Source organism: Chelonia mydas, chromosome 1 (assembly GCF_015237465.2).
Source record: "Chelonia mydas isolate rCheMyd1 chromosome 1, rCheMyd1.pri.v2, whole genome shotgun sequence".
NCBI classification, from domain to species: Eukaryota; Metazoa; Chordata; order Testudines; family Cheloniidae; genus Chelonia; species Chelonia mydas.
This window is the reverse complement of record NC_057849.1, coordinates 261228905-261255533: the sequence shown is the minus strand read 5'-3', so window position 1 is coordinate 261255533 and position 26629 is coordinate 261228905. Positions and strand designations below refer to the sequence as shown.

The 26629-nt window shown below is 42.8% G+C and overlaps 7 protein-coding genes across 13 annotated transcripts in view; 3 read left to right on the top strand and 4 right to left on the bottom strand.

The window, feature by feature from the left end:
* Window positions 1-925: 925 nt before the first annotated feature.
* LOC102937654 (histone H4) lies at window positions 926-1341 on the bottom strand. Its single transcript, XM_043544951.1, has one exon. It carries the CDS (start codon window positions 1300-1302, stop codon window positions 991-993), a length of 312 nt encoding a protein of 103 aa, XP_043400886.1. The 5' UTR covers window positions 1303-1341; the 3' UTR covers window positions 926-990.
* Window positions 1342-2474: 1133 nt separating this feature from the next.
* The window catches only part of LOC102945886, a 27468-nt gene continuing 3313 nt past the window's right edge, over window positions 2475-26629 (bottom strand). The window contains exons 3-5 of the mRNA XM_037899139.2: window positions 23146-23516; window positions 9057-9435; window positions 2475-3916 (exon numbers count right to left, since the gene is read on the bottom strand). Of these exons, the coding sequence (XP_037755067.1) occupies window positions 3484-3916; window positions 9057-9435; window positions 23146-23516 (1183 nt within the window). The 3' untranslated portion in view covers window positions 2475-3483. The remainder of the gene's footprint in view (window positions 3917-9056; window positions 9436-23145; window positions 23517-26629) is intronic.
* Window positions 4483-9072, top strand: LOC102937427 (histone H1). Its single transcript, XM_043544815.1, has one exon. The coding sequence runs from the start codon at window positions 7121-7123 to the stop codon at window positions 7772-7774; it is 654 nt and encodes a 217-aa protein (XP_043400750.1). The 5' UTR covers window positions 4483-7120; the 3' UTR covers window positions 7775-9072.
* LOC102937194 (histone H2A type 2-C) lies at window positions 8989-9442 on the bottom strand. Its single transcript, XM_043544888.1, has one exon. The coding sequence runs from the start codon at window positions 9440-9442 to the stop codon at window positions 9053-9055; it is 390 nt and encodes a 129-aa protein (XP_043400823.1). The 3' UTR covers window positions 8989-9052.
* On the top strand, window positions 9766-10693 carry LOC102936965 (histone H2B 8). Its single transcript, XM_007064045.4, has one exon. It carries the CDS (start codon window positions 9790-9792, stop codon window positions 10168-10170), a length of 381 nt encoding a protein of 126 aa, XP_007064107.1. The 5' UTR covers window positions 9766-9789; the 3' UTR covers window positions 10171-10693.
* LOC102936732 (histone H2A.J) lies at window positions 11483-24024 on the bottom strand. Of its 7 annotated transcripts, none has more exons than XR_006290235.1 (3): window positions 23146-24019; window positions 13647-13778; window positions 11483-11858 (listed from the first exon to the last, which is right to left on the bottom strand). XR_006290235.1 is itself a non-coding variant. In XM_043544840.1 (3 exons), the coding sequence occupies exons 1-3, from the start codon at window positions 23525-23527 to the stop codon at window positions 19219-19221; spliced, it is 570 nt and encodes a 189-aa protein (XP_043400775.1). In that variant the 5' UTR covers window positions 23528-24024; the 3' UTR covers window positions 18609-19218. The 7 variants fall into 7 exon arrangements, 4 of the variants coding, with proteins under 4 accessions (XP_043400780.1, XP_037739495.1, XP_037739502.1 ...); XM_043544840.1 differs by lacking the exons at window positions 11483-11858; window positions 13647-13778 and adding exons at window positions 18609-19272; window positions 19913-20046 and having other exon boundaries at window positions 23146-24024; XM_043544845.1 differs by lacking the exon at window positions 11483-11858 and having other exon boundaries at window positions 13629-13778.
* The window catches only part of LOC102938113 (histone H2A.J), an 18293-nt gene continuing 15711 nt past the window's right edge, over window positions 24048-26629 (top strand). Inside the window, exon 1 of the mRNA XM_037883613.1 lies at window positions 24048-24100. The gene's annotated coding sequence lies outside the window, so the exon portion shown is untranslated. The remainder of the gene's footprint in view (window positions 24101-26629) is intronic.

Sequence of the window (26629 nt, the reverse complement as noted above, 5' to 3'; positions counted from 1 at the left end):
TCTGAGAATATAAAATAATTTAAGGTCTGGATTAAAATGTTTTTCCTTCTGTTTAGGGAACTTTTAGAGAAACTCAGTTTATACTGAAAGCCTAGCTGGGGGATACAGTCTCCTACCATGAGGATGCCAAAAGAAAGTTGGTGGCAACCATGAACGTAGTTGTGAGCTGAAACGTCAGGCCTGCACTCTTCACAGTTTTGGAGGCCAAACGTAATGCAAGATATTGTATTGTGACTTTCAAAGCTATAAAAGATTATACTAGTTTAGGTTCTCAGTCACTAAAGAAACAGGACAACGGAAATGACCAGTGACCGGTGATTTAATGTAACAGTTTGCCTCTGCTCATGCCAGGTACCTATTTGAGATCAAGCTGAAGATTATATATTGTTTCAGGCTAAGTGGATAGGGCATTTTGATATGAATGAGACTGGCTTTGAGCCAGTGACATGCCTTTGTGTAAGAAATATTTTTATCCAACTGAACTCACCAACATAGATTCAGAAATCTCTAACTAATACAGATGGGGGAAAAGGGAGATATTAAAGGAGTTCCATAACTAAGATTTTAAATTAAACTGAAAACAGAATAAAGGTTTTCAATAGACTGATTTTTTTTTACACTTTTTCATCATTTTTCATTATGTTTTCCTCTACCGGGAAACTAGTGTTCTGCTTATTAGCGAGAAAGCTAGCTATCAGACTTGTGCTAAAGGAAACAAAGATTGTCTGGCTAAATGATCTCTTAATACAAATGTTAGTCACCAAAGCCACAGTAAAAGAACTTCCATGATTTTCTATTTCATTTCCACTGCATGTTTTATCAAGCAAGAACACTAAGACAATACAAAAACCCTATCTAACTGAAATATAATACATTGCTCTTTCATAACGCTATTTAGCAATACAACTCTTATTGTGAAAATATGGGTGGCTCTTAAAAGAGCCTTTGTGTTTCTTGCTATTTGGTTTTAAACTTAAGTCAAAAAAAGGCTTAACCCCCGAATCCGTATAAAGTGCGACCCTGCCGTTTTAAAGCGTAAACCACATCCATGGCTGTCACAGTCTTCCGCTTCGCATGCTCGGTGTAAGTAACAGCATCACGGATCACGTTTTCGAGAAAAACTTTGAGCACACCACGGGTCTCTTCATAGATCAACCCAGAAATACGCTTGACACCACCACGACGAGCCAAACGACGAATAGCCGGTTTAGTAATACCTTGAATGTTATCACGAAGTACCTTCCTGTGGCGTTTAGCACCTCCTTTTCCGAGTCCTTTACCGCCTTTGCCCCGACCAGACATATTGCTACCAGTACCAAAACACGGTATGCGTGCTCAGGAACCTGTTCTAGCTTTATATCGCTGGTCGCCCGACCTGACTGAAAACTGGTACTGAAAAGGGGCGAGGCCTAGTTTATTGTCCATTCCTTCCTTCTTCTGCTCGCCGCTCTCTTTATGCTGTTCGATTGAGAGGCAGCTTATTGACCCCCCCCCCCTTTTCTTTCTTTTTCCTTTCCTCCTGCATTCACCATTGTCTGTATACTGCTCCATTTATCCTCCACAAATTTTCGAATTATATTTCAATTATATTTTATACCGAGACACATTATCTATTCCTACCTCTATTAATTCCTACTTCTGCTGAATCCCACATTTGTGCCAATGTCGGTCGGTCTCTGAATTGCTCGACATAAGAGTCTATTTCTAACTGCTCTTTCTCTTTTATTTTCTATTATTGTAGTTTTTCTATCTGGAGGGTATTCAGATAACAGTGCTTCCTATTTGTGGCTATTTTCTTTGGAAAATACTCCTTTGGTTTTCAGTGATTTGTAATCTGCGGCAAAATCTAACCAATCAGATTTTTTGACAAACCATCTTTCGCGGCCATTTTCCAAAGAGTACACTGGATGAATATGATAAGTAGAGTCATGCCCTCATACTCTACATCCGTATTTCTTTCTCCTCCTTCCCCCATTTGAAGGTATTTTTATCGTTGCTGTTCTTTTTGCACTACATTCAAAAGGATGACGTCATTTGAATGACTGCAAAAATAATCACTCAGAAAACCAGACTCCTTTCCCCTTTCCAGGACTCATTCCTCTTCTTCATAGGCATAAATAATTGTTTTATGCTCGGAAGATTTGAGTTTCTGCATAAAAACTGAGGAAAATACTTTGAAATTGCTACTGTCTACACACATTTTTGACAACACACATTGAAAGCATGGATGGAAATGATCAGAAGGGGTTCACAAAAACCGAGAAATATGCCACCTTTTCCCCTGTCGTATCCTCTGTTGCCCTCTGATGGAAATTCTTTTTCAATCTGCACAAGTTGTAAAATATATAAAAAATGGGTTTATTGGTCAGGGCTTACTAATCATAATCAAACAACTATAATACAAGAACATAATAGTAATAATTAATAATAATAATACAACTAGAGACACAAGAAAAGGAGTACTTGTGGCACCTTAGAGAAGAACACATTTATTTGAGCTACAGCTCATTTCATCGGATGCATTCAGTGGAAAATACAGTGGGGAGATTTTATATACACAGAGAACATGAAACAATGGGTGTTACCATACACACTGTAACAAGTGTGATCAGGTGTCATTACACAAAGTAAAACTATTTCCCCATGTTTATTCTGTTTTTAACCCCTTCATTAGACAGTCTGATGATTTTACCTCTGGATTTTATCCTAGACTTCTTCACAGTTCATTTGTAATTTGCATCATACATTTTATTGGATACAAAGACACTGTTTTATTACTAGTGTTTTTAAACAAATGCCTCTGTCTAACTTGTGCGTTCCTCAGCTCCCCAGATAAGTCTCCTCCCAGGCCATCCTTACCATTCCCCCCCATGCCCTTTCCTGTACAATATTCTGATTTCAAGAGGAACCCCCCTAGACAATCCACTAAGTGAAATACACATTTGCATTCAAACTCTGAATACCAGCCTTCATTTGCTTATTTACAATGTATGAATATTATCTGAAAGACATACCAGTGATTTTACTTTATTTATTAAATCAATCTTTAAAGCTAAACGCTAAATAGGGCAATATTTATTTGGTTATATAAAATATACTTTTTTAAATGAAATATATTTCACATTTGCAGAAGTTTGTATTACATCTTGAAAAGGGAACATTGATAAACACAGAGATAAAAGACAAAAGCATCACCAAAGTACCCATTAATTTGGCTAGAAAAAGTTAAGAATTTAATTAAGGCAGCCTAATGGGAAGTTGTTTGCTACCTTAAGCATACACTTTGAAAAATTAGGGCCATCCTAGATGGTTTCTTACTGTCAGAATTATTAATTTAGGTAAGCCGCACACAGTGAAGTCTTGTGATTAAAGAGTACACGTTATGGGCGTGTTACAGCTCTTTTCAATGCGCACGTAGTGGCTCTTAAAAGAGCCTTGGAATGTTGCGAGTATTCAAGTAGTCAGAATGCAGTGGTGCAGCCTTTAAGCCCGCTCACCGCGGATACGCCGGGCTAACTGGATGTCCTTAGGCATAATGGTGACTCTCTTAGCGTGAATAGCACACAGGTTGGTGTCCTCAAAAAGCCCCACCAAGTAGGCTTCGCTGGCCTCCTGCAGGGCCATAACGGCCGAGCTCTGGAAGCGCAAATCAGTTTTGAAGTCCTGGGCGATTTCACGCACCAGGCGCTGGAAGGGCAGCTTGCGGATGAGCAGCTCGGTAGATTTCTGGTAGCGGCGGATCTCTCGCAGGGCCACAGTGCCGGGTCGGTAGCGATGAGGCTTCTTCACTCCCCCAGTTGCAGGTGCGCTCTTCCGGGCAGCTTTAGTCGCTAGCTGCTTACGGGGGGCTTTACCACCTGTGGATTTACGGGCGGTCTGCTTGGTCCTGGCCATTTCAGAGAACGTATGCTGTTCTCTTCAAATGAAAGATTGCAGTACTCCGCAGATATTTATAGAAAAAAATCTTCTCTCTGATTGGCTAAAGAGAAGAAGCCAAGCTCCATTGGCTAATTTGAAAATGTGTAAATCCCGCGCTTCGCTATGAAAAGAAATGCGATCCTTCCTCACCGCCAGTATACTCTTACTAAAAAAGAAAAGGAGTACTTGTGGCACCTTAGAGACTAACAAATTTATTTGAGCATAAGCTTCACTGAATGCATCCGATGAAGTGAGCTGTAACTCACTAAAGCTTATGCTCAAATAAATTTGTTAGTCTCTAAGGTGCCACAAGTACTCCTTTTCTTTTTGCGAATACAGACTGACACGACTGCTACTCTGAAACCTATACTCTTACTGTTTCCCAGATCCAGTCTTGCCACCACTATCCCATTCCCTGAAATTTAAGATTCTTGGAACACACCAGTGTCCCGTTTTCCTGCGGTTTCCTTTCTTGCTGAAACCTCATAGCCATACAGAATTCTTCCCTTCCCTGCATCCCAGGTTTCTTTATCTCTTTTCATGTATATATTTATTTTTAAATTGAACAGTTTGTTAATCTGTATACCATTCCCGCTTCCTCCTTCTCTTAAAATTGAACAATCGTCACGAGCACCAAACTCAGGAGACAGGGGAGTTAAACCACAAAATGTTTAATGGGTAGAGAATCTCTCTGTGTTTGTTCTAGTTTGTGTTCTAATTAGCAGACTTTCAGAAGATGAAAGAGCTACCCCACAATTCTTCCCTCTTATATTGAAGGCCACCCCCTTTTTTATAAAGAATTTCTTTACTGTCCTTCCACACTGCCTTAAATCTCAAACAGATTACAGACCCGGGGGCAGTCTTAAATAGTAATCCCTTGCAACACTTAAGTAGTAAAAGGATAACTTTTCATCTGCATGCAGATGGCCTTCAGGAGCAGAAAAAATAGTACACAGCTTGGTAGACATAAATCTCTTTCCTTCTCTTGACTTTCTTCCTTCTTAAAACAAACACAAAATCACACCTTTGCTCACTTTTCAATTAGATCAGACATCATTACATAAAAACTGTTCAAGCCACCTGCCTATCTCTAACATACCTCACCCCAAACTACACGCAATCATTGCTCTTTTTTAAATGTTATTTTTCTTCAGGTTTATGGGAATAGAGGTCTTTAAAAGACTGAGGAAGTTTTGTTTTGTTTTGGAAAGTCACAGAGAACATTCTGAATGCGTTCTTAAGTCATCCTCCAACTGCTATAGATTGTTTATATCAGTGGTTCTCAAACTTTTGTACTGGTGACACCTTTCACATAGCAAGCCTCTGAGTGTCCTTATGTCCCCCCTTATAAATTAAAAACACTTTTTTATATATTTAACACCATTATAAGTGCTGGAGGTAAAGCAGGGTTTGTGGTGGAGGCTGGCAATTTGCGACCCCCCATGTAATAACCTTGCGACCCCCCTGAGGGGTACCAACCCCCAGTTTGAGAACCCCTGGTTTATATCATTCTAATATTCTCTTTTAAGCAGAAATACAGAGGATTTTCACTGGCTAATCTTTGTAGAAGAATTTTCATATTCACCCATGGATTTCATCCCATTCCCAGTAGCCAGACAGAAATCACAAACAATCTGACCCCTTTCCCTCACTCAGTTCTCACCCTTGAAGACCTAAGCCAATGTGCAAAGAATGGTCAAAAACATTCAATCCCATTATACAATTACATTGTGGCTATTCTCCTATAGGGCAGGGTTTACAGAGACAGAATGGTTGGCTCCCACATTCATACTCTTCACTTGTTTGGAAGCTGTATCTTTCAAATCTATTTCTTAAAACATTACAACCAAAAAATCTTTTTAATATTTCAATAATGCTGCTTTCTAGTTGGAGCAGGAATCTAGTTGATGAGTGTGATGCCACTCAGCTTGTCAAACAACGTTTTGCAAGGCCCTACAGCCATCCCTAGTCATAGGATCATTTCCTGCAGAAAGTATTTAGAACAATCTTCTTCTCAATAAACCTTTAATATTTTAAATCCACCACATGAATGTACCATATGAGTTTCAATTCTTCAAGGATCCACCCTTTTCCCACATATGTGATATGGAGCTGGAAAAAAAAAAGACAACAAAAACCCTGCTTTGACACAACCTATTTCTAATAGGCCCAAGGAGGATAATTTCTTCCTTAAAATACAGGAAGGAATATTAAATGTAGTTTTACTGAAAGTTATGTATTTAGTAGTTTAGCATTCCCCCCTACCCCCTGGGAGTTAAAGAAGAAGCTACTAAAATGTCAGCTCTTATTATCAAAGTGTGGAAGCTCTGGTTTGTTTTTAATGAGATGGAGGGATGGACAGCCCCATTTCTGTAGAGAGTGTGGCCCTGGCCTTTCTCAGCATGGACCACATGACAACCATCCTTCTGTTTAGCACGCTCAGCATAGGTGATACTATTGTGGACTATAACCCCAGAGAAAACTTTCAGCACACTCCAAGTCCATTTGTAAATCAGCTCCCAATGACAAGCTAAGAATGATAATTTATTTTATACCGGAACAGTTAGAAAGATGCAACTTACAAATTATTCTCATAAGTATTTCCAGTGCATAAACATATCTCTATAAGCCTCTAATTAGTTATTGGTGTTGTGGAATTAGGAATATTTTAAACAGATTTAATGGAAGTGAAAGATTTAGTTCAGGGAGCTAGATCTCAATCCATATTCAAAGCCTGAAATAAGTTTGTGTTACTTTCTTCACTTTGAAATAATTTTACAGAGGAAATTGATTCAAATCAAGGGCTTTCTACCCTGTTATATAAAAAACACCTTAAAATAAGATTTAATTGTAACTGTGGTTTTATGAACAACTACTACCTTGTCTTTCATAAGAAAAAAAAAAGTTTTTCCCAACTTTATTCAACTTGAAATTCTGCTGAATAAAAATACCCTGTTTCCTCTTCACTCAGATAAGAAATTGGGTTATTGTGAGGCAGATATTGGGCAAAAAAAAAAATACACTCTTTTTTCGTTACTGTGAAAAAACACAAATCGAGCGGGAAGAAGACTCCGATCTGCCTTGCTGGGCGGGTTCCTAAATGCGCCAATCACAGGGCTTCTCTTGTATATAAATACCAGGCAACTGAACTAGTCCAACCTAAGTGTTTTTGTTTTGTTTTGTATAACAAATAATAGTCACTATGTCCGAAACGGTGCCTGTTGCAGCTCCTGCTGTCTCTGCTCCTGAGGCAAAAGCTTCAGCTACAAAACCGAAGAAGGCGGCAGGAGGCTCTAAAGCCCGCAAGCCTTCGGGTCCCAGCGTGACCGAGCTGATCACCAAGGCTGTGTCCGCTTCCAAGGAGCGTAAAGGGCTCTCCTTGGCCGCTCTTAAGAAGGCTCTGGCCGCCGGGGGGTACGATGTGGAGAAGAGTAACAGCCGCATCAAAGTAGGACTCAAGAGCCTGGTAAGCAAAGGTACGTTGGTGCAGACCAAAGGCACGGGCGCCTCTGGCTCTTTTAAACTCGGCAAGAAACCTGGTGAGACCAAGGAAAAGCCACTCAAGAAAAAGCCAGCGGCAAAGCCTAAGAAACCAACTGCCAGGAAACCCGCCAGCGCCCTCAAGAAACCCAAAAAGGCTGCGGCTGTGAAAAAGAGCCCGAAAAAAGTCAAGAAGCCAGCAGCTGCCGCGGCCAAAAGAACAGCCAAGAGCCCGAAAAGGGTTAAAGCAGCTAAGCCCAAGAAGGCAGATAAGAGCCCGGCTAAAGCCAAAGCGGTGAAACCCAAGGTGGCCAAGCCCAAGCCCACCAAACCTAAAGTAGCAAAGGCTAAGAAGGCAGCGCCCAAGAAGAAGTAAAGACTCCCCCCTTTTTTTTAGATAAACCCAACGGCTCTTTTAAGAGCCACCCATCCCTTTCAAAAAAGAGCTGGTTCACTTACCGGTAACCTCGTGCTGCTTTCTACGACAGAAGATTCCTTCTTCCCTTACCACTTACCTTTACCCCTCATTGTGTGTTTGTATAATGTTAACACATGAACTGTGCTCTGGGTCAAAGAGAAGCGACTCCAGTTAAAAATATGTATGTGCAATATACTGTAGTAGCCTCATTCTCCGTAACCCCCAGTAAAAGGATTACAGTTCTTTTGGCTTTAATTTCCACCCTTCGCATTATGGTTATTTTACTTTTCTTTTCAGAGCGATATATTCAAAAAACTGCCTAGAGGGTGCAGCTTTCAAGCAGTTGGAGGAATCAGGCATCACCATACATTGTCAAAGGGAAGAGTCAGAATATATGTGCCCTGTCCTCGCATAACCACCTTTGCTCACAGGGGCGAGTTAGAGGATTCAGTGTGGACGAGATTTTGATTGTAGATAGACAAAATCTTTTTCTGTTTTGCTGGTGGGAGGAAATGGAGCAGTTGGTAAATTTGAAAAGCCCGCCCTGTGCAAGGATTGGTCAGACAACCCGGAACGTTATTCCTCTTCAGAGGAAATCCATCTACTTTCATAGACGCTCTAAAAGTTGAAGAGGACAGTCTTGATAAAGGTTTTAGTCCAAATTTCTTCCCCGGCCTTCCCGCCAAAGTCAAATTCACAGGCCATTTAGAAAACCTTTTTTTTCCTGAGATCGGAGAAAAAATAACCTAAAAAGGGTACCGTATTTCCCATTTTATTTTATTGCAATTGTTGCATTGTCTCTGGAAACGACGTCTAGTAATATGTTATCGTCATATTAGAAATTTCTACTTTTCGCACTGATCAGCCAAACTGGCCAAACAATTACATGAAAAGAAAACAGTGCCAATTTAATTCCGCTTTCAAAAGAGAACTCACTGTCAGGGAGGTTTGTCTCCTACAAACGTTCTACAAAACTGACGAACACGTATTTCAAACGAGCAGAGATTCAGTAACTTGTTTGTAAGAATCAGAGTAACAGCCGTGTTAGTCTGTAATCTATATTCCAGCTACTGTAACTCCAATTCAATCATTTATTTACAGGAAGGAAAAATAATTATTGTTTTGAAAGTATGATTGTTACAGATAATCAAGCCCTTTTTTGATTTTGTGGGTGGCTCTGAAAAGAGCCTTTGGGTTGGTTTTGGACTGCAAAGTTTTGCTTCTTCCCGATCAGCTTCACTTGCTCTTGGCCTTGTGACTCTCGGTTTTCTTAGGCAGTAGCACGGCCTGGATGTTGGGCAGGACACCCCCTTGAGCTATCGTCACTTTCCCAAGCAGTTTGTTGAGCTCCTCGTCGTTACGGATGGCGAGCTGCAGATGTCGGGGAATGATTCTGGTTTTCTTATTGTCCCGAGCAGCGTTGCCGGCTAACTCGAGAATCTCAGCGGTCAGATACTCCAGCACTGCGGCCATATAGACCGGGGCTCCAGCCCCCACCCGCTCAGCATAATTACCTTTACGGAGCAAGCGGTGCACTCGACCCACCGGGAACTGCAGCCCAGCCCGCGAGGAGCGAGACTTTGCCTTAGCCCTCGCTTTGCCTCCTTGTTTTCCTCGGCCTGACATTGCAAATCACGATCCAAAAACTCCTATGTTTTAGTCAACAAGAGTCAGAAAAAATGCGTTTTGCGCTGTCTTATATATTTTCTATTTGGAGTTTTCAAACATTGTGATAGGCTGAAAGGTACTAATTTTCTGAACAGCCAATGGCGATGGAGATGTAACTCTGACCAATGAGAAGGTTAATGGGACATTTGGAACGCGGCTTTTGTCTCAGAACCAATAAAAAATCAGGAAAGTGAGACTTTAATGTGCTTGCATTCTCTATAAATAAAGCTACTGTCACCTTCTTTCACTATTGAAGATTTTTTTTTTTGGTTTAAACAGAGTGTGTGAGAGAACACAGAACAAAAATGCCAGAGCCAGCAAAATCTGCTCCCGCTCCCAAGAAGGGCTCTAAAAAAGCTGTGACCAAGACTCAGAAGAAGGGCGATAAGAAGCGTAGAAAGACTAGGAAGGAGAGTTATTCCATCTACGTCTACAAAGTGTTGAAACAAGTTCACCCGGACACCGGTATTTCCTCTAAGGCGATGGGGATCATGAACTCTTTTGTAAATGACATCTTCGAGCGCATTGCGGGGGAAGCGTCTCGCCTGGCTCATTATAACAAGCGTTCAACCATCACTTCTCGGGAGATCCAGACTGCTGTGCGCCTGCTTCTGCCGGGGGAACTGGCCAAACACGCCGTGTCTGAGGGCACCAAGGCCGTCACCAAGTACACCAGTTCCAAGTAAATGGTTTGTTGTGAGACCACCTACACCTTTAACCCAAAGGCTCTTTTAAGAGCCATCCACTTTCTCATCCAAAGAGCTCTGATATCACTAATTGCTGTTGCTTGTGTTTTTCAAATTCCAACAAAGCTTCTTTTAAAAAATATTAATGTGCTTTAGTCTCAGGCGACTTGTGAAAGTATTTTTTCATTGCATATGCTCCCTATATCGTGGGGGATTGATTTCGCTCTAGTAAATGTGGCGTTAAGTCAATTTAAACTACACTGGGGTTTCAAATTTTAATGAAAAATGTCAGTGTCCCTCGCCCCCTCCCCGCCAATAGTTCGGTGAGGTGTCCCGTCCTGTCCTCCCTAAGAATATAAAATATGGCTAAACAGTTTGTCCGGTAAATAAAAATTGAAATTTGATCAGATTAAACTGTTCAGTTCTCTATTTAACTGAAGAATAATCCTAGAGGTTCGACTAAAAAGTTTTGGCTCCATTAATATCATCCTTATCTGCTTATTGAAAATTTATCAATCCTATCTGCCTGAAGGATAGTTCGTTGCCTCATTGTTTCTCTCATTCTTTAAGTTCCTGTAGCTAAAACTCAAATGCTTTCTCTTCTCTTCTCCCCTCCCCCCTCCCCCCCCCCCCCCCCCCTTTATCTGAATAATCTTGCTATTTGGGACTGTTAACAGAAGAACATAACTTTGAACATTTGTTAATTTTTATATTTATTTATGGGGGTGTTACAGCTCCTTACAGCGTGAATGTAGTGGCTTTTAAAAGAGCCTTTGGGTCGTTTGGAAGTTGCAGAAGATGGCTGAGCTGAGCAGCCTGTAAACCTCTCACCACGGTTACGCCGGCGTAACTGGATGCCCGTGAGCAGGATGGTGACTCTCTTGGTGTGAACAGCACACAGGTTAAAGTGGGTTTCAGAGTAGCAGTCGTGTTGCTGTATCCGCAAAAAGTAAAGCAGGACTTATGGTATCTTAGAGACTAACAAATTTATTTGAGCATAATGCATCCGATGAAGTGAGCTGTAGCTCACGAAAGGTTATGCTCAAATGAATTTGTTAGTCTCTAAGGTGCCACAAGTCCTCCTTTTCTTTTTGAGGTTAAAGTTAGTATCTCCAAAGAGCCCCATCAAGTAGGCTTCGCTGGCCTCCTATCGGGCCATAACGGCCGAGCTCTGGAGGCACAGATCGAAAGCGGTCGCCACAAGCTGGCTGGTTCCCTGAAATTCAGGCTCCTGGAACCACCCCAGTGCCGCGTTCGTCTGCTGCCCCCGGCCCCGCCCCCCGCTACTCAGTCTGCAAAACCTCCTTCCCTTTTCTGCCTCCTCGGTGCATATTTATTTCTTCTATTATATCAGAGGCTCCGTGTCTCGCTATTTTTCTTTCAAAACGACCAGTTCATTAAACAATGTCATTCCTGCTCTCTTTCTCTTACAGCTGAACACCCATCACGCACATCAATCCCCAGAGCTAAGGGGAGGGGATAATAGTTAACCCAAAGAATGGGATGAAACATCTCTCGATCCTCGTATTTTGTGTTTTAATTTGCGGTTATTTAGAGATTGGCACAACTACCCTTCAGTAATTATTCAAGCCTCCTGTTTATCATTCACATACCCCACCTCAAAAATTGGCGGCTTGTTTACAGTCACTTTTAGCCAGGTTGAGAATAAAGGTTTCCAAGTGATCAATCTGTTTAAAAGTAACATAGAAAATGCTTTGACTACCCCACCCCTTTGTTACACGATGGTGTTTCAAAATTCAATAGAAAACCCCGCAGAAGAACTTTTATACTCAATGAGCATTCAAAACCCCACCTGTAGAAGTCCATGTAGTTCTAAGTATTTTCAGGGCAAATGCGGCGGAAGGTTATTAACCAATCCTTTAGCAGCGCGGGATTTTCAAACTAACCAATGGGTAAATCTCGTTCTCAATAGACAAATAGAAAAGATACTTTGGTCACTAAATCACCCAGTTGCTCCCTTCCCTGTTCTCTCATTTGCTATCCTCGTCTTCACCCCTTGGAGACCGGAGCTGATGTGCGTTCCAAGAACAGCCAAAAAAGCAAGCTTTCTAGCACAGACTGGAAAGAGGTCTGCTCTCCTTCCCCGGGAGATTCTGCCCCTTATGAGACTGCTGCCGGAGGAAATGGCTAAACAGACTGCTCCAAAGGCCACCTCCAATTAACGGGTGTCTTAAGAAGAGTCTTTAGAACCCCCCAATCCTCGTTAAAGGGTTTTAATACTTTTCTTTAAATATATTACTTGAAGATGTAGCAAATGAAATAAAGTCAATAACTAAACAGTAATCAAGCTTTTGCTCTCCTGAGCCTTCTTATAATTAATGACTTGTTCTCCAAGTATCCTCACCCCAATATGTGCCATGGAGCTAGAGAACATAAACACAGCTGTTTTCATACAGGTTTCAGAGTAGCAGCCATGTTAGTCTGTATTTGCAAAAAAAAAGGAGTACTTGTGACACCTTAGAGACTAACAAATTTATCTGAGCATAAGCTTTCGTGAGCTACAGCTCACTTCATCGGATGCATTCAGTGGAAAAAAAACACCTGAATGCATCCGATGAAGTGAGCTGTAGCTCAAGAAAGCTTATGCTCAGATAAATTTGTTAGTCTCTAAGGTGCCACAAGTACTCCTTTTCTTTTTGTTTTCATACAATGTTTCTTACCGGTCAACACATTAATTTACTGCCTATTAAATTAACATGATTAAGTAGTATGTGTAGTTTTCTTTGGTAGGACAATACATGTTTATAATTTAGCATGTAGAATAAAAACCTGTAACAGTTTGTTAGGTGAGAAAATTAAATATGAAACAGTTATGCCTACCGAACCAAAGTCAGGCCAATAAAGGTTGCTGGGAAAGCCCCTGAACAAGATAAATAGAATAAAAGAATACTTGTTTAAGTTGCAGGGAGTAAGAAAAAAGGGGAGGCCTGCATTCTTATACCAGATATTCTGGGAACTGTCTTGTTGAGATACGGAGGAGCTGTTTTCCACTCCTTGTTTTTGTGTTATGTTTGTTCTTAACTCCTCGTCTCCTGGTTGACACCCATACCGACAAAGTTAGTGAAGCATTATGATTTGCTAAAAGTTATCTATAATAAGGGGGTAGAAGTGCATGCATAATAGAGAAAGAGGATTTTAACTAACATAGGGGAGGGGTGGGCTGCTTTATGAATAAATCTGTTACGCGATGGAACTGTCTACAAAAACCTATTAGTTTTACTTAGAGGCTGCTGGTTCTCTTTGGAGACGGGCTGTTCTCTATTGTTGTGTGCACTCTTCAATAAAGAGCTTTGAGTTCAGACCTGGCTGGTGTTGCCTGTCTCTCTCCGGTCAGACAACGAACCGTGCCGTCTGGGGTTAGAGTCCTCAACAAGTTCTTATCATGAAAGTATAGGTGGTTCTTGGAAGACCTTTTGAGTTAAAATTTGGGTCATTACTAGGGGAAAGAAAACAACCTTTATTTGTTGATTCAGTAGAAAGCATCTCGGAGCGCAGACTACATCCATGGCAGTCACAGTCTTCCACTCGGCATGTTCAGTGTAAGTAACAGCATAAAGCATCACATTCTCCAAGAAAACCTTTAGCACCTGTAAGGATGTTTCAGGATCAACAACCAGGCCCACAAGTTACCTTATGAACCTAGCAAATCAGACAGCCACTACTTGCTGTAGCAGATGACAACAGCTAATTCCAAGTTCAGAACCAACGAACAGGTTTATTTCAGCAGATGTACAGAATGTCACATCCCAGTGATCAATTGGGGGTGAGTAGCCAATGCATTCGCTACATCTACACACATACAAAATGCAGAAATACAGAAACAAAGCCAAAGACTTAAGTCTCAGCACACTCTTTATATATCCAAAACGACACCTTTTTATCTATCACTCCCCCTGATTTGTTGTATTATAATAATATTTATGATAATCTATAAAATTCCACAGTACACAACAGATTATATATCATGTTTATCTACTGACTAGCAATAACAAAGCTATTAATCTCATTTAACACATTAAGTTTCGTTTTTTTTTTCCCCCGGTCATGTTTGGCAGGTGTTTTCTTTGTCCTGTACCCAAGTTAGGGACATTTGAAAAACTGAATAACAGGATATTTAGTAAGTCAAGAAGGTTTTGTTTGTGCTCCTTCCCAAAAGGTTTATCCAAAGGTCTTATTAACCAAACTAAACTAGGCCAACATTTATACGACATATGCATTTGCTTATATATTAGCCAATATATGAGTCATTAAATATACTTAGGCCCTTACCAACTTATGTAAGGTAGTTCCCCTTCCCTTCCTTACAGTACCCAAAAGTCTCCTCATAGATCAGTCCCGAAAAATACTTCATGCCCCCAGGGCATGCCAGGTAATGAATAGCCTGCTTCATAATATCTTAGAAAATACTGCAAAGCTCCTTCTGTTCCAGTGGCATTTAGCACCACCTTCCTCAAGTCGCTTACCACCTTTGCCATGAAAACATCTTCAGATTACTTAGTAGCTACATAGTATAATGTGTACAAAGAGATGACAATGTGAGTGGAGGAAGTCTGTGTGTAGTCCCTGGGAGATGGCCTGAATGAAGATTGGAAAAGGGAAAGTTAGTCTTTTTCATCCTCCCTTTGCCTCCACTACTTGCTGCTGTCTGTATGATGCTGATGCTCAATTTAGAGGGAAAGAAGTGGGTTATTGCATCTTCTCATTTTGTCCACTCTCCCATCCACTCTATTAAAAGTCCCCAAGACTTGATTTTTAAAAATCATTTCTATAATAATTCCTCATTTTTGTATGCTGAGTCATGTTATTAAGTCCTGCTTAACTATAAAGACAATGAAATGCCACATTTTTGGACAATACCAGTCGCTTCTGAGAGTTGCTGAAAATAAAAGCCCCTTTCAAAGTGAATTTTATTTTGTTTTCCATATTCCATTGTGGTATTTTCATTTCTGGAAGGTCTTCCAATAAAAGTGATTTCCATCTGTGGCTTTTTGTTTGTTTGTTTCAAAATGTTTGTCTGATTTTGTAGGATTTGCAGTATCCAGCAAAATCTAACCAATCAGATTTCCTGATCTATCATCTTTTTCCTGCCTTGTCCCTAACTTTGCTGTCATTTTCCAAAGTGGGCACATGAAAGACACATTTATTTAATTCAAAGATAGAACTGGGGCCATCTTAGAGTGCTGGTCGCTACCTAGCTTGTCTATATTTGTTTACTAAAGTATTACTTTTATTCATTTGGTGATATAAAGTAATATTCCTTTTGCAGTACATGCAATAGTGTGAGTGTTGATTTGAATAAGGGCAGAAATTATCACTCAGAAAACTAGACTCCTTTCCTATTCCAAAATAAGGAACTCATTCCTCTAATTTATAGCCAGAAATAACTGTTTTATGTTGAGAAATGGTGAACTTCTGAATTTTTTATATAAACATTGGGAACAATACCTAGAAATTGATGCTATATACACTTACATCACACACAAAATCAATACAATGCAATTTTACTTTACAGATCTTTAGAAATCATGGGTAAAACTGATCAGAAGAGATTTTCAGAAATTGTGAAGAAATCCATCACCCTTTCCCATTTCTTATCCTCTTCTGCCTTTTGATGGATATTGTTTTTCAAGATGAAGAATTTTTAAATGCTATAACATTTCAATATTTACTGCTATTGACACACAAACAACATAACTAATAAAATAATTATAAATATTGTTCATTTCTGTCAGTTTCACTTCAGGATTACTTGTAGCTTGAAGAGCAGATTATTTTTTCCAGCACAGGGAAAGTTGTAGAATTTGCCAGTAGACACTCAGCTTTCTCCATTGAGTACAGACAAAGATCTCAAGTAACAGGCACACCTGTAAACATATCTAAAATATTACCTCTGTATTAACACACTAAATGGGAACTGAATGTTAAACACTATCAAAGTTCAATCAGATATCCCTGGTGTATTAATATAGCCGTTTCTGTCTGTAGCTAGAGCAGACACAGTGCTAGTACTAATTACCAATCAAAGCAGGATAATCCATCCATTGGTGCAGCCTCAGCTTCTCAACCTCCTCCTACAAGCTCCTGAAATTCAGTTTTGTGTGCTCAACCTATCACGTTTTACCAATATCAACTGCATCTCTGACCGCATCTCCAGTTTCCACTGCAAATTTAAGATCACCTCCTTCGATAGCATTTGCACCTTCCTCAAGTTCATGTTTTTTCTCTGCTTCTCTACTTTTCCATTCTGATATGTTTCTGTAGATGCAGGCAGCTATTTTGGCTGGGCCTTATTGAGGCATGTGCTAGCTGATCATATTTAGCTCTGCCTGCAAGGACTTTTTTATTTACTTCTTTTTATGTCACCAGGAAGAGATAAGAATGTGTTGTAAAAAGTAACAGTGTGATTTTTAAAGTGTGGAATAATGATAATACTGTTACTATATTAGCATGAATAGTGTTACGCAGAGTCCATTCCCAGTGTTGTGACTGGATAATTGAATTTAAAATTCAAAATAGTATTTGGCCAAGCTTGTGAGGACTTATATTCAGCTCAATTGCCTTTCACTAATATTTTTTCCCATCCGTCATGGGACCTTTCCCATGATAACTTCAGAATGTCATCATATCCAATTAATTCCAGAATTTCAAGGAATGTTGAAGTCACCAGTGGACGGAATCCAATTAACTTTGGGGGGAATGAAATACTGAAGAGGGGAAATGGGGGACACATGTAGATGCTGTCATCTATTAATGGCACTTATTAACACCTTGCAGAATAACAATACTCCTGCTCATCCTCCCAATAGATTTTAACATATTGATACCCTGAATGACAGAAGAGAAATAATTGTTCACCTTACTAGGAGCTGTGGGGCAGATACTCAGCGAGAGGGAGAGAGGAGGCTTCATTCTTTCCTTCCTCCTTAAAGACTGTTCCAAGTGGGGAATAGAGAGTACTAGGGGGTAGGATCCACAAAAGGATCTAGCTATTGCAAGGCTGAGTGTCACATCACCTGACTTTTAGGCACCTAGACAATCACAGGAACGACACTATGATCCAGAAAGACAAGTTAGGTTCCTAGGTTCCCTATAAACTGAATGGGGAGAGAGAGACCCCTAAAAATGAAATGCATAAAAGCCAGCACACTTGGAGGTAAACCACCTAAGATACCAACAAGATGGAGGAGTTAAGCCCTTCCCATCTCTTAAAGTTAGGCATATAAGTCCAGGCTGTAAGAAGGTACCTAGCTCTGCTAGTGATCCACAAAGGGGAACCAGCTTGGAGTCATATCGCTTAGGCACCTAATGTGTTTCTTGAGGCCAAGAGTTAGACGCCAACCTTGCTCCATGTGAAACGGCCAGAGGATCAGACACTGCCCAGGCTATAGATTTTAGCCCAGTGGTTAGCACCCTCACCCAGGATGTGGGAGACCTAGATTCAACTCTCCCTTTCTGTCAGAAAGGATTTGAAGAAGGGTCTCCCACCTCTCAAGAGGGTTCACTAACCACTTAGCTATAGGATACACTAATGTGGAACTCCTTCAGTCTCTCCTATGGAAGTTGCTCCCCTGTGGATAAACAAAAGAGAGATTAGAGCTGGGGGCTCTAACCACTGGAGTACAGAGTCATTCAGTCTTTTGCTCTCTGTCTTGTTTACCCAGAGACTATTTAAGTATTTCTCCACAGTGTATGATCATTGATCCAGGGAGAGCAAGAGCATGACTCTGTAGTCCAGTGGTTAGGGCACCCTCCTTAAAGGTAGAAACCCTGGGTCTAGTCCCCTACCTTAATCACTTTTTCATTATTTTTGCACAGTAGAATACCTTTCACAGGAGAGACTGAGGGAGCCCCATGTATTCTGAAATTTTTTCTTTATTATATAAACCACAATATGTGGTCAGGAGAATGAGGTGATAAATTAATGAACCATGTGATAACTTAATTTACTGTGTTCCTTTGTCTCACCAGCTCTCCACAAACAGCCTATTCTTAACCACTTCACCTACTCTGTGCAAACCAGAGCTGCAAGACGTTACCATCTCTTGACCCTTGTCCTAAGGACTCCCTTTAAAACATCACCTACACTTAATCCCACCCTATAGTGCAGTCACATATGCTACCACACTGCTACAAATCCTCATGGAGAGATTCAGGCCTTATCTACACTGGCAAGTTTCTGCACAGTAAAGCAGCTTTCTGCATTGTAACTTCTGAGATGTACACACTGCTAAGCCACGTAGTTCGCAGAAACTGCGCAGTCGCAGCTCTGTGAAAAAAACACAGCGACGAGAGGCGTACAGCTTTCTGTTCCGGGGCTACAGCATCGCGGTGCCAGTGTAGACACCCTGGTCGATTACAGCACTGCGATTGGCCTTTGAGAGATGTCCCACAATGCCTGTTCTCACGTCTCTGGTCATCGGTTTGAACTCTACTGCCCTGCCCTCAGGTGACCCACCGTGAGCCCCACCCCGTACATTCCTTGGGAATTTTGAAAGTCCCCTTCTTGTTTGCTCAGTGATGCGTGCAGTGGTCCCAGCACATCACTCCATGCACTAGGCGATCCCCCGCTTGGAGCAGTGCCAAGGTACTGGACCTCATCAGCACTTGGGGAAAGGAGGTTGTCCAGTCCCAGCTGCGCTCCAGCCATAGGAATTATGATACCTATGGCAGTTTTCATGATGAATGACAGAAGGGGGCTATTACTGGGACACACTGCAGTGCAGGGTCAAAGTGAAGGAGCCGCGGAACGCCTACCACAAGGCGCGGGAGGCAAACTGCCGCTCCAGTGCTGTGCCCATGAGCTGCTGGTTCTACAAATAGATGGACGCGATACTCGGTGGTGACCCACCTCCACTGCAAAAGCCACTGTGGATACTTAGGTGGCTTGCGTGCCAGTCAAGAATGGACCCAGCCAGAAGGAGGAAATCTTGGACGAGGATGTGGAGGGGGAGGGGAACCCAGAGGCAGAGGACGACTCGGAGGTCAGAGATGCATGCAGCTAGGAGCTCTTCTCTACAAAGGATGAGGCTAGCCAGTCACAGCAGTCAGATCTTGGCAAAGCACAAACAGGAGAGGAGACCCCTGGCAAAATTCACACCCCTGAGTGACGCAGTTAAACAGACCTAACCCCTGGTGTAGCCCAACAACCTAGCTACTGCCTCTGGAGAGGTGGAGTACCTATGCCAATGGAAGTCCACCCTCCTGTCAGCATTAGTAGCTTCTTGACTGAAGTGTTACAGTGGCACAACTGCACCAATGCAGCTGCGCTGCTGTAGTGTGTTATAAGTGTAGGCAAACCCACAGAGACTGCAGCTGCTACTTGTGCCTGCTTACTGCAGTGGTGCCAGCCAAAGCCATTGCAAGGTGGCATGGGGAAATGTCCTACTGCAGAGGAAGAAATAGAAGGCAGCCATCCCTAGAAACCTCCAGGAAAGGATTGCAGAGCATCTCCATGAAAGTTTAATTGAGATCTCTCAGATGGATAAAGAGACATCCCTGTGTACATAGACAAAATGTGCCACATGCCTACCCATCTCCTGCCTAACTCAATAAGGGGAATGAAAAGCAGATGCCAACTCTACTTCTGTTTCTTATCCTGCTACCTCTTCTCATACAAGCAAAACAATGAAAAGTTCATACGTTTGTCTTATTAACTTGGGGCTGTGCCGGGTGCCATCTTTTAAATTAAGCATAGTAAGGGAAAATGCATAGGCACTCTAACCTGAGGTCTCTTCCCCTTCATCGGGTACATCTGTGCTAGACTGTTGGGACTGGGTAGATTACGGCAGAGTTGTGAACAGGTCCTGGGCTTTGGCATGGCTGGAGCCCCCTGCCACATCTCTCCCCTCTTCTTTGCTGTTCACAGTAAGTATGTGAACTTACAGCTCATTGTAAAAGCAGCAGGACAACAGCTCAACACCAGATGGATTGTTGAGGTCCCTGGCCTTGTGGTATACATGGCAGAATTCCTTTGCTTTCATACAGCACTGCTGCTGAGCCTTGTCATGTCCTTTAGCCTGTATCCTCACGTTCAGAGATATCCATTTTTCTAGGGCTGACCCATAGCTGTGCTTGCATAGCCTCTTCTCCCCACAGGCCTAGAAAATCAAATACTTCCTGTCTATACCAAGCAGAAGTACATCTAGTAAGTGGAGCAGGCATTGCTGGTTGGGCAGTTGCACTCAACAAGGGAGAGCTGTTAGATGTCGTGGTCAAGGTGTGCAATCAGGAAAAGGCATTTCAAAAATACGTGGCAGGTGGGTTTGTGTGGTTGGGGGTGGGGATCTCCCATTTCTGACCCCTGGGCAGTGCAGTTAAAAATAGTGACCAGAGCCAACTCAAGGAACTGGGCATTGTGAGACAGCTGCTGGAGGATTGTTAGGGTCAACACACATCATGCAATGTCTACACTTGGGAATTGGTCAACTTCAATATGTCAGCCAGGCTCCAGGCTCTTAGGGGAAGTGGTTTACTGTGTTGCCATAGTGGAGTGTTATGTTGCCCAGAGACAAATTTGAGTGTAGGCACATGCACAAATAGGTTGACTCAAGGTGATTTGTGATGAGCTAAATTTGTAGTGTAGATCAGGCCTGAACTGCAAGCATAAGATTAAAATTCTGCTTTCTCTTAAATTCTGCTATTCTTTTGTCTTTTTGCTGATTTGCATCTTGAAATAAAGGGATCTGAAAAGCTAGAAAACATATTTCCCCCAACCATCACCACTAGACCACCCCTCCCAAAACATGCATAAAAGAAAGTGATTTAATTTAAAAAAAAAAAAGTACTATGTTTAATTGAAAACCCTTCCTCCCTTCTCCAATACAAGAGGGTAGTGGAGATGGGTGCATGCAGGTTGATTGCTTTGTGTAAGTGGTAGGGGAAGAAGTGGAAAACTTGAAGGTGAGTGATCTAGTGGGGCCAAATTGAAGTATCTCTCTATGATAAAGATGGGGAAACAGTCTCTGCACCAAGCAGTCAATATTTGAAGGGATTCCCCAACCCCGATGCGTTGGCTCACAGGGGTACTTAAGCAGCATTATCATGGGGCGCCTCAGAGCAACCATACTTTAATGCACAGGCATTTCTCATCATTGCTCCAGCCCTAATCCTCCAAAAAGTTTTTGTTGTTTGTTGATAACTATTTTTCAGTCCTGTCTTTTTAGAGTGTAGGTTCTGGGGCAGAGACAATCTCCTATTCTATATTGGAACAGTATCTAGAACAATGGGGATCTGATGCTGGTTGGGGCCTTCTACATCTTCAGCTTTTTAGAGGAGGCTTTTGCTCCAGGAGCAGAGACAGCAGAAGCAGCAGTAGTTCCGACATACTAGCAGAAGTTTTCTATTATTAATTCTTCACCCATATTCAAAGCTGAGGAATCAGGCTTGTGTTGTTGTTTCTTTTCTACCTCAATTTGCACTGTACAGATTAATTTGAATCCCTGTCTTGCTACACAGATTTGGAGAAAACCTTTTAAAGAAGATTCCATTGTAGTTGAAATTTTATTTCTAACCTTACGGATTTCATTTCCATGGAAAAAACACACGTTTCTTCTGTCTCTGGTTCATCTTTAAGTGCCTCCAACAGGAAGCTGCACTGAATAAAAATACCCCATTTCCCCTTCACTCTGCTGTATGATGAGATGATTCTGTGGCAGATATTGTACAAAAGTACAAGTTTTTAACTCAAAAAAAGATACTGAGCTAGGAGGAAAGTCCTTTCTAGCTTGCAGTGAACCAATCACAGAGCAGCTCTAGCTGTATAACAAACGGGCACCAGCTGTCCTTTCCCTCCCTTCTTCTCGCTCCACCTTAGTATGTAGGAAACTGCCCTAAAAAGCAACAGGAGGCAGCGAAACCCCTTCAAAAGGCTCAGGCAATTAGAGGGTACGATGTGGTGAAAAGCAACAACAGCATCAAGCTGAGACTCAGGAGCCTGGTGACCCAGGGCATCTTGGTCCAGATCAAAGGCTCTAGCACCTCTGGCCCTTTTAAACTTAACAAGGCAAGGAAGGAAACCAAAGAAAAGGCGCAGAAGAAAAAGCCAGTGGCAAAGCCTTAGAAACCAATTGCCAAAAACCAATTGCCAATTGTAGCCCTGGAAGTGAGTTTGGGGGCCAAGAATACAGAAGCTGCAGCTGTTAAGAAAGCAGCCAGGAGTCCCCTCCAAAAAGCCGCCAAGCTAAACGAGGCAGCTACGAGCCCGACTGCCAAGCCTACGCCAAGGAAACCTAAAGCAGGAAAGCTAAGGCGGCGGGACCAAAGCAGTGAAATTACTGATAAGGCTCTTCCCACGCAAATAAACCCAACGACTATTTTAAGAGCCATCCATCCGACCGTTGCCAAAAGGAGCTGAAACACCAGGTTAATCTATCATCCTGGTGCTTTCCATAAAAGGCAAACATTTCCTTTTCCTTACTTAATCTGGGGAAGGAGGAATAAAATACTTATTGACATGTACCACTGTGAATGAATGTGAAACGCTCCCAGAAAGTGTTTTGTTCCTTTCTTAGCTTAATTGTTCAACCTACGATAGAAATCTGTATTATGAAAACTTTTTAACTTGCCAAGCAATCTAAAACAGACTAGTCTTGGAGTCCAATAGCCTCTGTATGGCGTTGTGCTCTCAATCTGAAAAAACCCGCGTTGTGAAAGGATTGGCTAGTGACAACTACCACTGTAAATTCCCTTCGAGAGACAATTACAGACACTCCTTTACCATTTTCGTTATTAGTTTAATACAGCTCCGTTAACATCCTAATCTTCGCCCAATGCTACAAGTATTAATTATTTTAAAAAGAAAATAAACTTATTTTATGTTAATCGGTTCTTTCCTAAATTAAGAGAAAGCGAAAGATAACAGAGCTCTTTTTTGATTTTGTCGGTGGCTCTGAAAAGAGCCTTTGCGATGGTTTTTGGAGTAACGTTTTCCGTTTCTTCTTGGTCGTTTTTACTTACTCTTCGCCTTGTGACTCTCAGTTTTCTTAGGCAGCAGCACGGCCTGGATGTTGGGCAGGACACCCCCTTGAGCGATCGTGACTTTCCCCAGCAACTTATTGAGCTCCTCATCGTTACGGATAGCGAGCTGCAGGTGACGGGGGATGATCCTAGTTTTCTTATTGTCCCGAGCAGCGTTGCCAGCCAACTCGAGAATCTCAGCGGTCAGATACTCCAGCACCGCAGCCATATAGACCGGGGCGCCAGCGCCCACCCGCTCCGCATAATTACCTTTGCGAAGCAGGCGATGCACACGTCCTACGGGGAACTGGAGTCCAGCCCTCGAAGAGCGAGATTTCGCCTTAGCCCTCACTTTACCGCCCTGCTTTCCTCTACCGGACATGATCAGCACTTTCTAGAAATCAACTACGGTACTATACTTTCTCTCTCTATATATATCAGGCCATTTAATTCCCAGCCCGCCCTTATAGCCTTTCTGTTTGTGGAGCTAAATGCTTTGTGATAGGCCGAAAGGAAGCTATTGTTTGAATAGCCAATAGTAACGCGAATCTAATTCTGACCAATCATAAAGTTCCATGTGACGTTCATGAAGAATCATGTGTCTCACATGCAATAGGAAATTAGGAAAGAGAATAGTCATTTCCACAAGATGGCCATAAACAGGCTCCCGCCAGAGTTTGTGCGCATGTTGTTGAGCTGACTGGAGACAGAAACGTACACAAAAAAGGTAGAAGGCATTGAAAAGTAAAAGTAAACTAGGTGCTCAGGTCCCTCCTTACCCATACGCAAAGCACGCAGCTACATAGGGCACCAAACGTCCTGGTGCCCTGCGCAGCTGCGCATTGCTCCAGCCCCTGCTCAGGCTCTTCCCCAAGCCCCCGCCCCTGCTCTGCTCCGGCCCCGCCCCCACTCCCCTGAAGATTGCAGCCAGGGCCGACCCTGCACTCACCCCGTGGTAAGTGAAGGGACCCGGCCCCAGCCTACTCCGCTCCCCTGGCTTGCAGCCGGCGAGTGCTGGGGGGCGGTTCCCCCCTGCTTTCGAGTCTGGGAGCCAGGGGAGCGGAGCAGCGGGACCCCAGGCCTCCCCGAGCGGGAGCTAGTCCCAGGCCTGCGTGGGACCTCACCCCAGGCCTCCGCGGGAGAGGGAGCGCTGGCCGGCCCCAGGCCTCCGCAGAAGGAGAGCTGGCCACTTCCTGCGGGAAGTGGAGTGACCCGGCCCCATCCTGCTCCACTCCCCTGGCTCCCAGGCTTGCGGGGAGGGGGGAACCGCCCTCGCGGACCGCGTGGTTGGGAGCCAGGGGAGCGGAGCAGGCTGGGACCGAGTCGCTCCACTTCCTGCAGGAAGTGGCCAGCCCCCCGTGGAGGCCTAGGGCCCCCCACAGGGCACCAAAATAGCTAGGGACGGCCCAGTAGGTGCTATCAACATGCCTGGGCCATTGAAATCTGCTCCTGCTCCTAGGAAAGGTTCTAAGAAAGCTTACTAGACCCACTAAATTGACTGCAGATCGCTCTCCCATCAAGTCCCATACTCTACTGGAAGGAGAAGCATAACGTAAATCGATAGGAGAGTTTCTCCCACGGACCCAACCTGATGTAGACACCACAATAAGTCAGTCTAAGAAACGTGAACTCCAGCTTTGTTATTTCATTTAGGTCCACTTAACCCCGTAGTGTAGGCCTGCTCCTATAACTAAGCCCTGGTCTACACTGGGGGGGGGATTGATCTAAGTTATGCAATTTCAGCTATGTGAATAAGTAGCTGAAGTCAACCTACTTAGATCAACTTATTGTGGTGTTGTCACTGTGGTGAGTCGACTGCTGCTGCTCCCCCTGTCGACTGTTTGCACCTCTGGAGGTGCTGGAGTCCAGGAGTCCAGGAGAGGTGATAAATCGATCCCCGCTGGATCGATCACTGCCTTCCTATCCCGGGATTAGTGAAGACATACCCTTAGAAGAAGGGCAATAAGCGCAGAAAGACGAGGAAATAAAGTTACTCTGTTTAGGTGTATAAAGTACTCAAGTAGGTTCATCCACACACAAGCATCTCCTCCAATGCTATGGGTATAATGAACCCTTTTGTAAATGACATCTTTGAGCGTGTTGCTGGAGAAGCGTCTCGTCTGGCGCATTACAACAAGAGCTGTAATCGCTTCCAGGGAGATCCAGACTGCTGTAAGAGTCTCCTGCTGTGAGGCGAGCTGGCCAAACATGCTGTTTCTGAGGGCATACTTGTCTCCACTTACCTGAAGATCAGTGTGTGGAGATCCAGCCACCAGGGGTTGATTTAGGGTAGTCTAGTGAACACCACCGAATCAACAGCAGATTGCTCTCCGGTAGACCCCTGTACTCTACCCCTGTCAAGAAGAGTAAGGTAATTTGACGGGAGAGTTTCTCCCATTGACACCCCCTCACCCCCCGTGGTGTAGACCCAATGGTAACTGGACCTAAGGTATGTCAACTCCAGCTACGTTATTCACGTAGCTGGCGTTACGTAGCATAAGCGTAAGGTACGTTGACAGGAGAGTTTCTCCTGTCGGTCCAGCGGGGTGTAGACCGCAAAAGGTTGACCTAAGCTATGTTGACTCCAGCTGTGTTATTCACATAGCTGGAGTTGCATACCTTAGGTCGACTGAGCCTGGTAGTGTTGACCTGTGGTCATCAAGTACACCAGTTCTAAGTAAATAGTTTCTCAGTAGGCTATCTGAATCTGTAACCCAAAGGCTTTTTTAAGGGCTGGTCTACACTACAGGGGGGGAGGGGGGAGGATCGATCTAAGTTATGCAACTTCAGCTACGTGAATAACGTAGCTGAAGTTGACGTACTTAGATCTACTTACCACCATGTCTTCACTGCGCTGTGTCAACGGAAGACTCTCTCCCATCGATTCCCCTTGTGCTTATCATTAAGGTAGAGTACCAGAGTCAACACGAGAGTGATCGGTGGTCAATTTATCGTGTTTAGTGTAGACACAGCAGTATAGGCATGATAAATTGACTCCTGCTGGATCGATCTTTGCCCATTTCTCTGGCCGGTAATGTAGACAAGCTGCCATCCACCTTCTCATTCAACGAGGAGAACATCACTTATTACTATCGATTGTGTTTTTCAAACTGCATCCAGTGGCTTGAAAGTAAATAATTAATTATCATAATTAATAATACACAGCAAGGAAGCTTTACAAAACTCTAATCTCAAGCAAGCTGTCTGTAAACTTCTCTATTCCCACACCATACCTAGAGAGAGAGTGAGGCTGATTTCTCTTTGCTACTAGTAAATAAGCACTTGAAGTGTCATAGTATTCTAGAAGATATAGGTTTCTTATCTATCATATAAACTGATTAATACCCCCAAACTGCTGAAATGAAGGTATGATTAAACTGGTATTCACCTAAAATTCATTCAGCATATCAGAATCACACTTATAGAAAGCAAATTTAAACTGCTGGAATCTCACTGGGCTTACTACCTAAAAATCTTAGAAACT

Bases quoted from the DNA above. Each gene is read 5' to 3' on its own strand.
- LOC102936965 (XM_007064045.4), top strand. From the start codon at position 9,790: ATGCCAGAGCCAGCAAAATCTGCTCCCGCTCCCAAGAAGGGCTCTAAA.
- LOC102937427 (XM_043544815.1), top strand. From the start codon at position 7,121: ATGTCCGAAACGGTGCCTGTTGCAGCTCCTGCTGTCTCTGCTCCTGAG.
- LOC102936732 (XM_043544840.1), bottom strand. From the start codon at position 23,527: ATGTCCGGTAGAGGAAAGCAGGGCGGTAAAGTGAGGGCTAAGGCGAAA. The intron at 20,047-23,145 runs GTAAGTAAAAAC...TACTGTGAACAG, and splicing joins TGAGAGTCACAAGGCGAAGA to CAAAGAAGAGGGGAGAGATG. The intron at 19,273-19,912 runs GTTAGAGTGCCT...GAATTTTGCCAG, and splicing joins TGAAGGGGAAGAGACCTCAG to GGGTCTCCTCTCCTGTTTGT.
- LOC102937654 (XM_043544951.1), bottom strand. From the start codon at position 1,302: ATGTCTGGTCGGGGCAAAGGCGGTAAAGGACTCGGAAAAGGAGGTGCT.
- LOC102937194 (XM_043544888.1), bottom strand. From the start codon at position 9,442: ATGTCAGGCCGAGGAAAACAAGGAGGCAAAGCGAGGGCTAAGGCAAAG.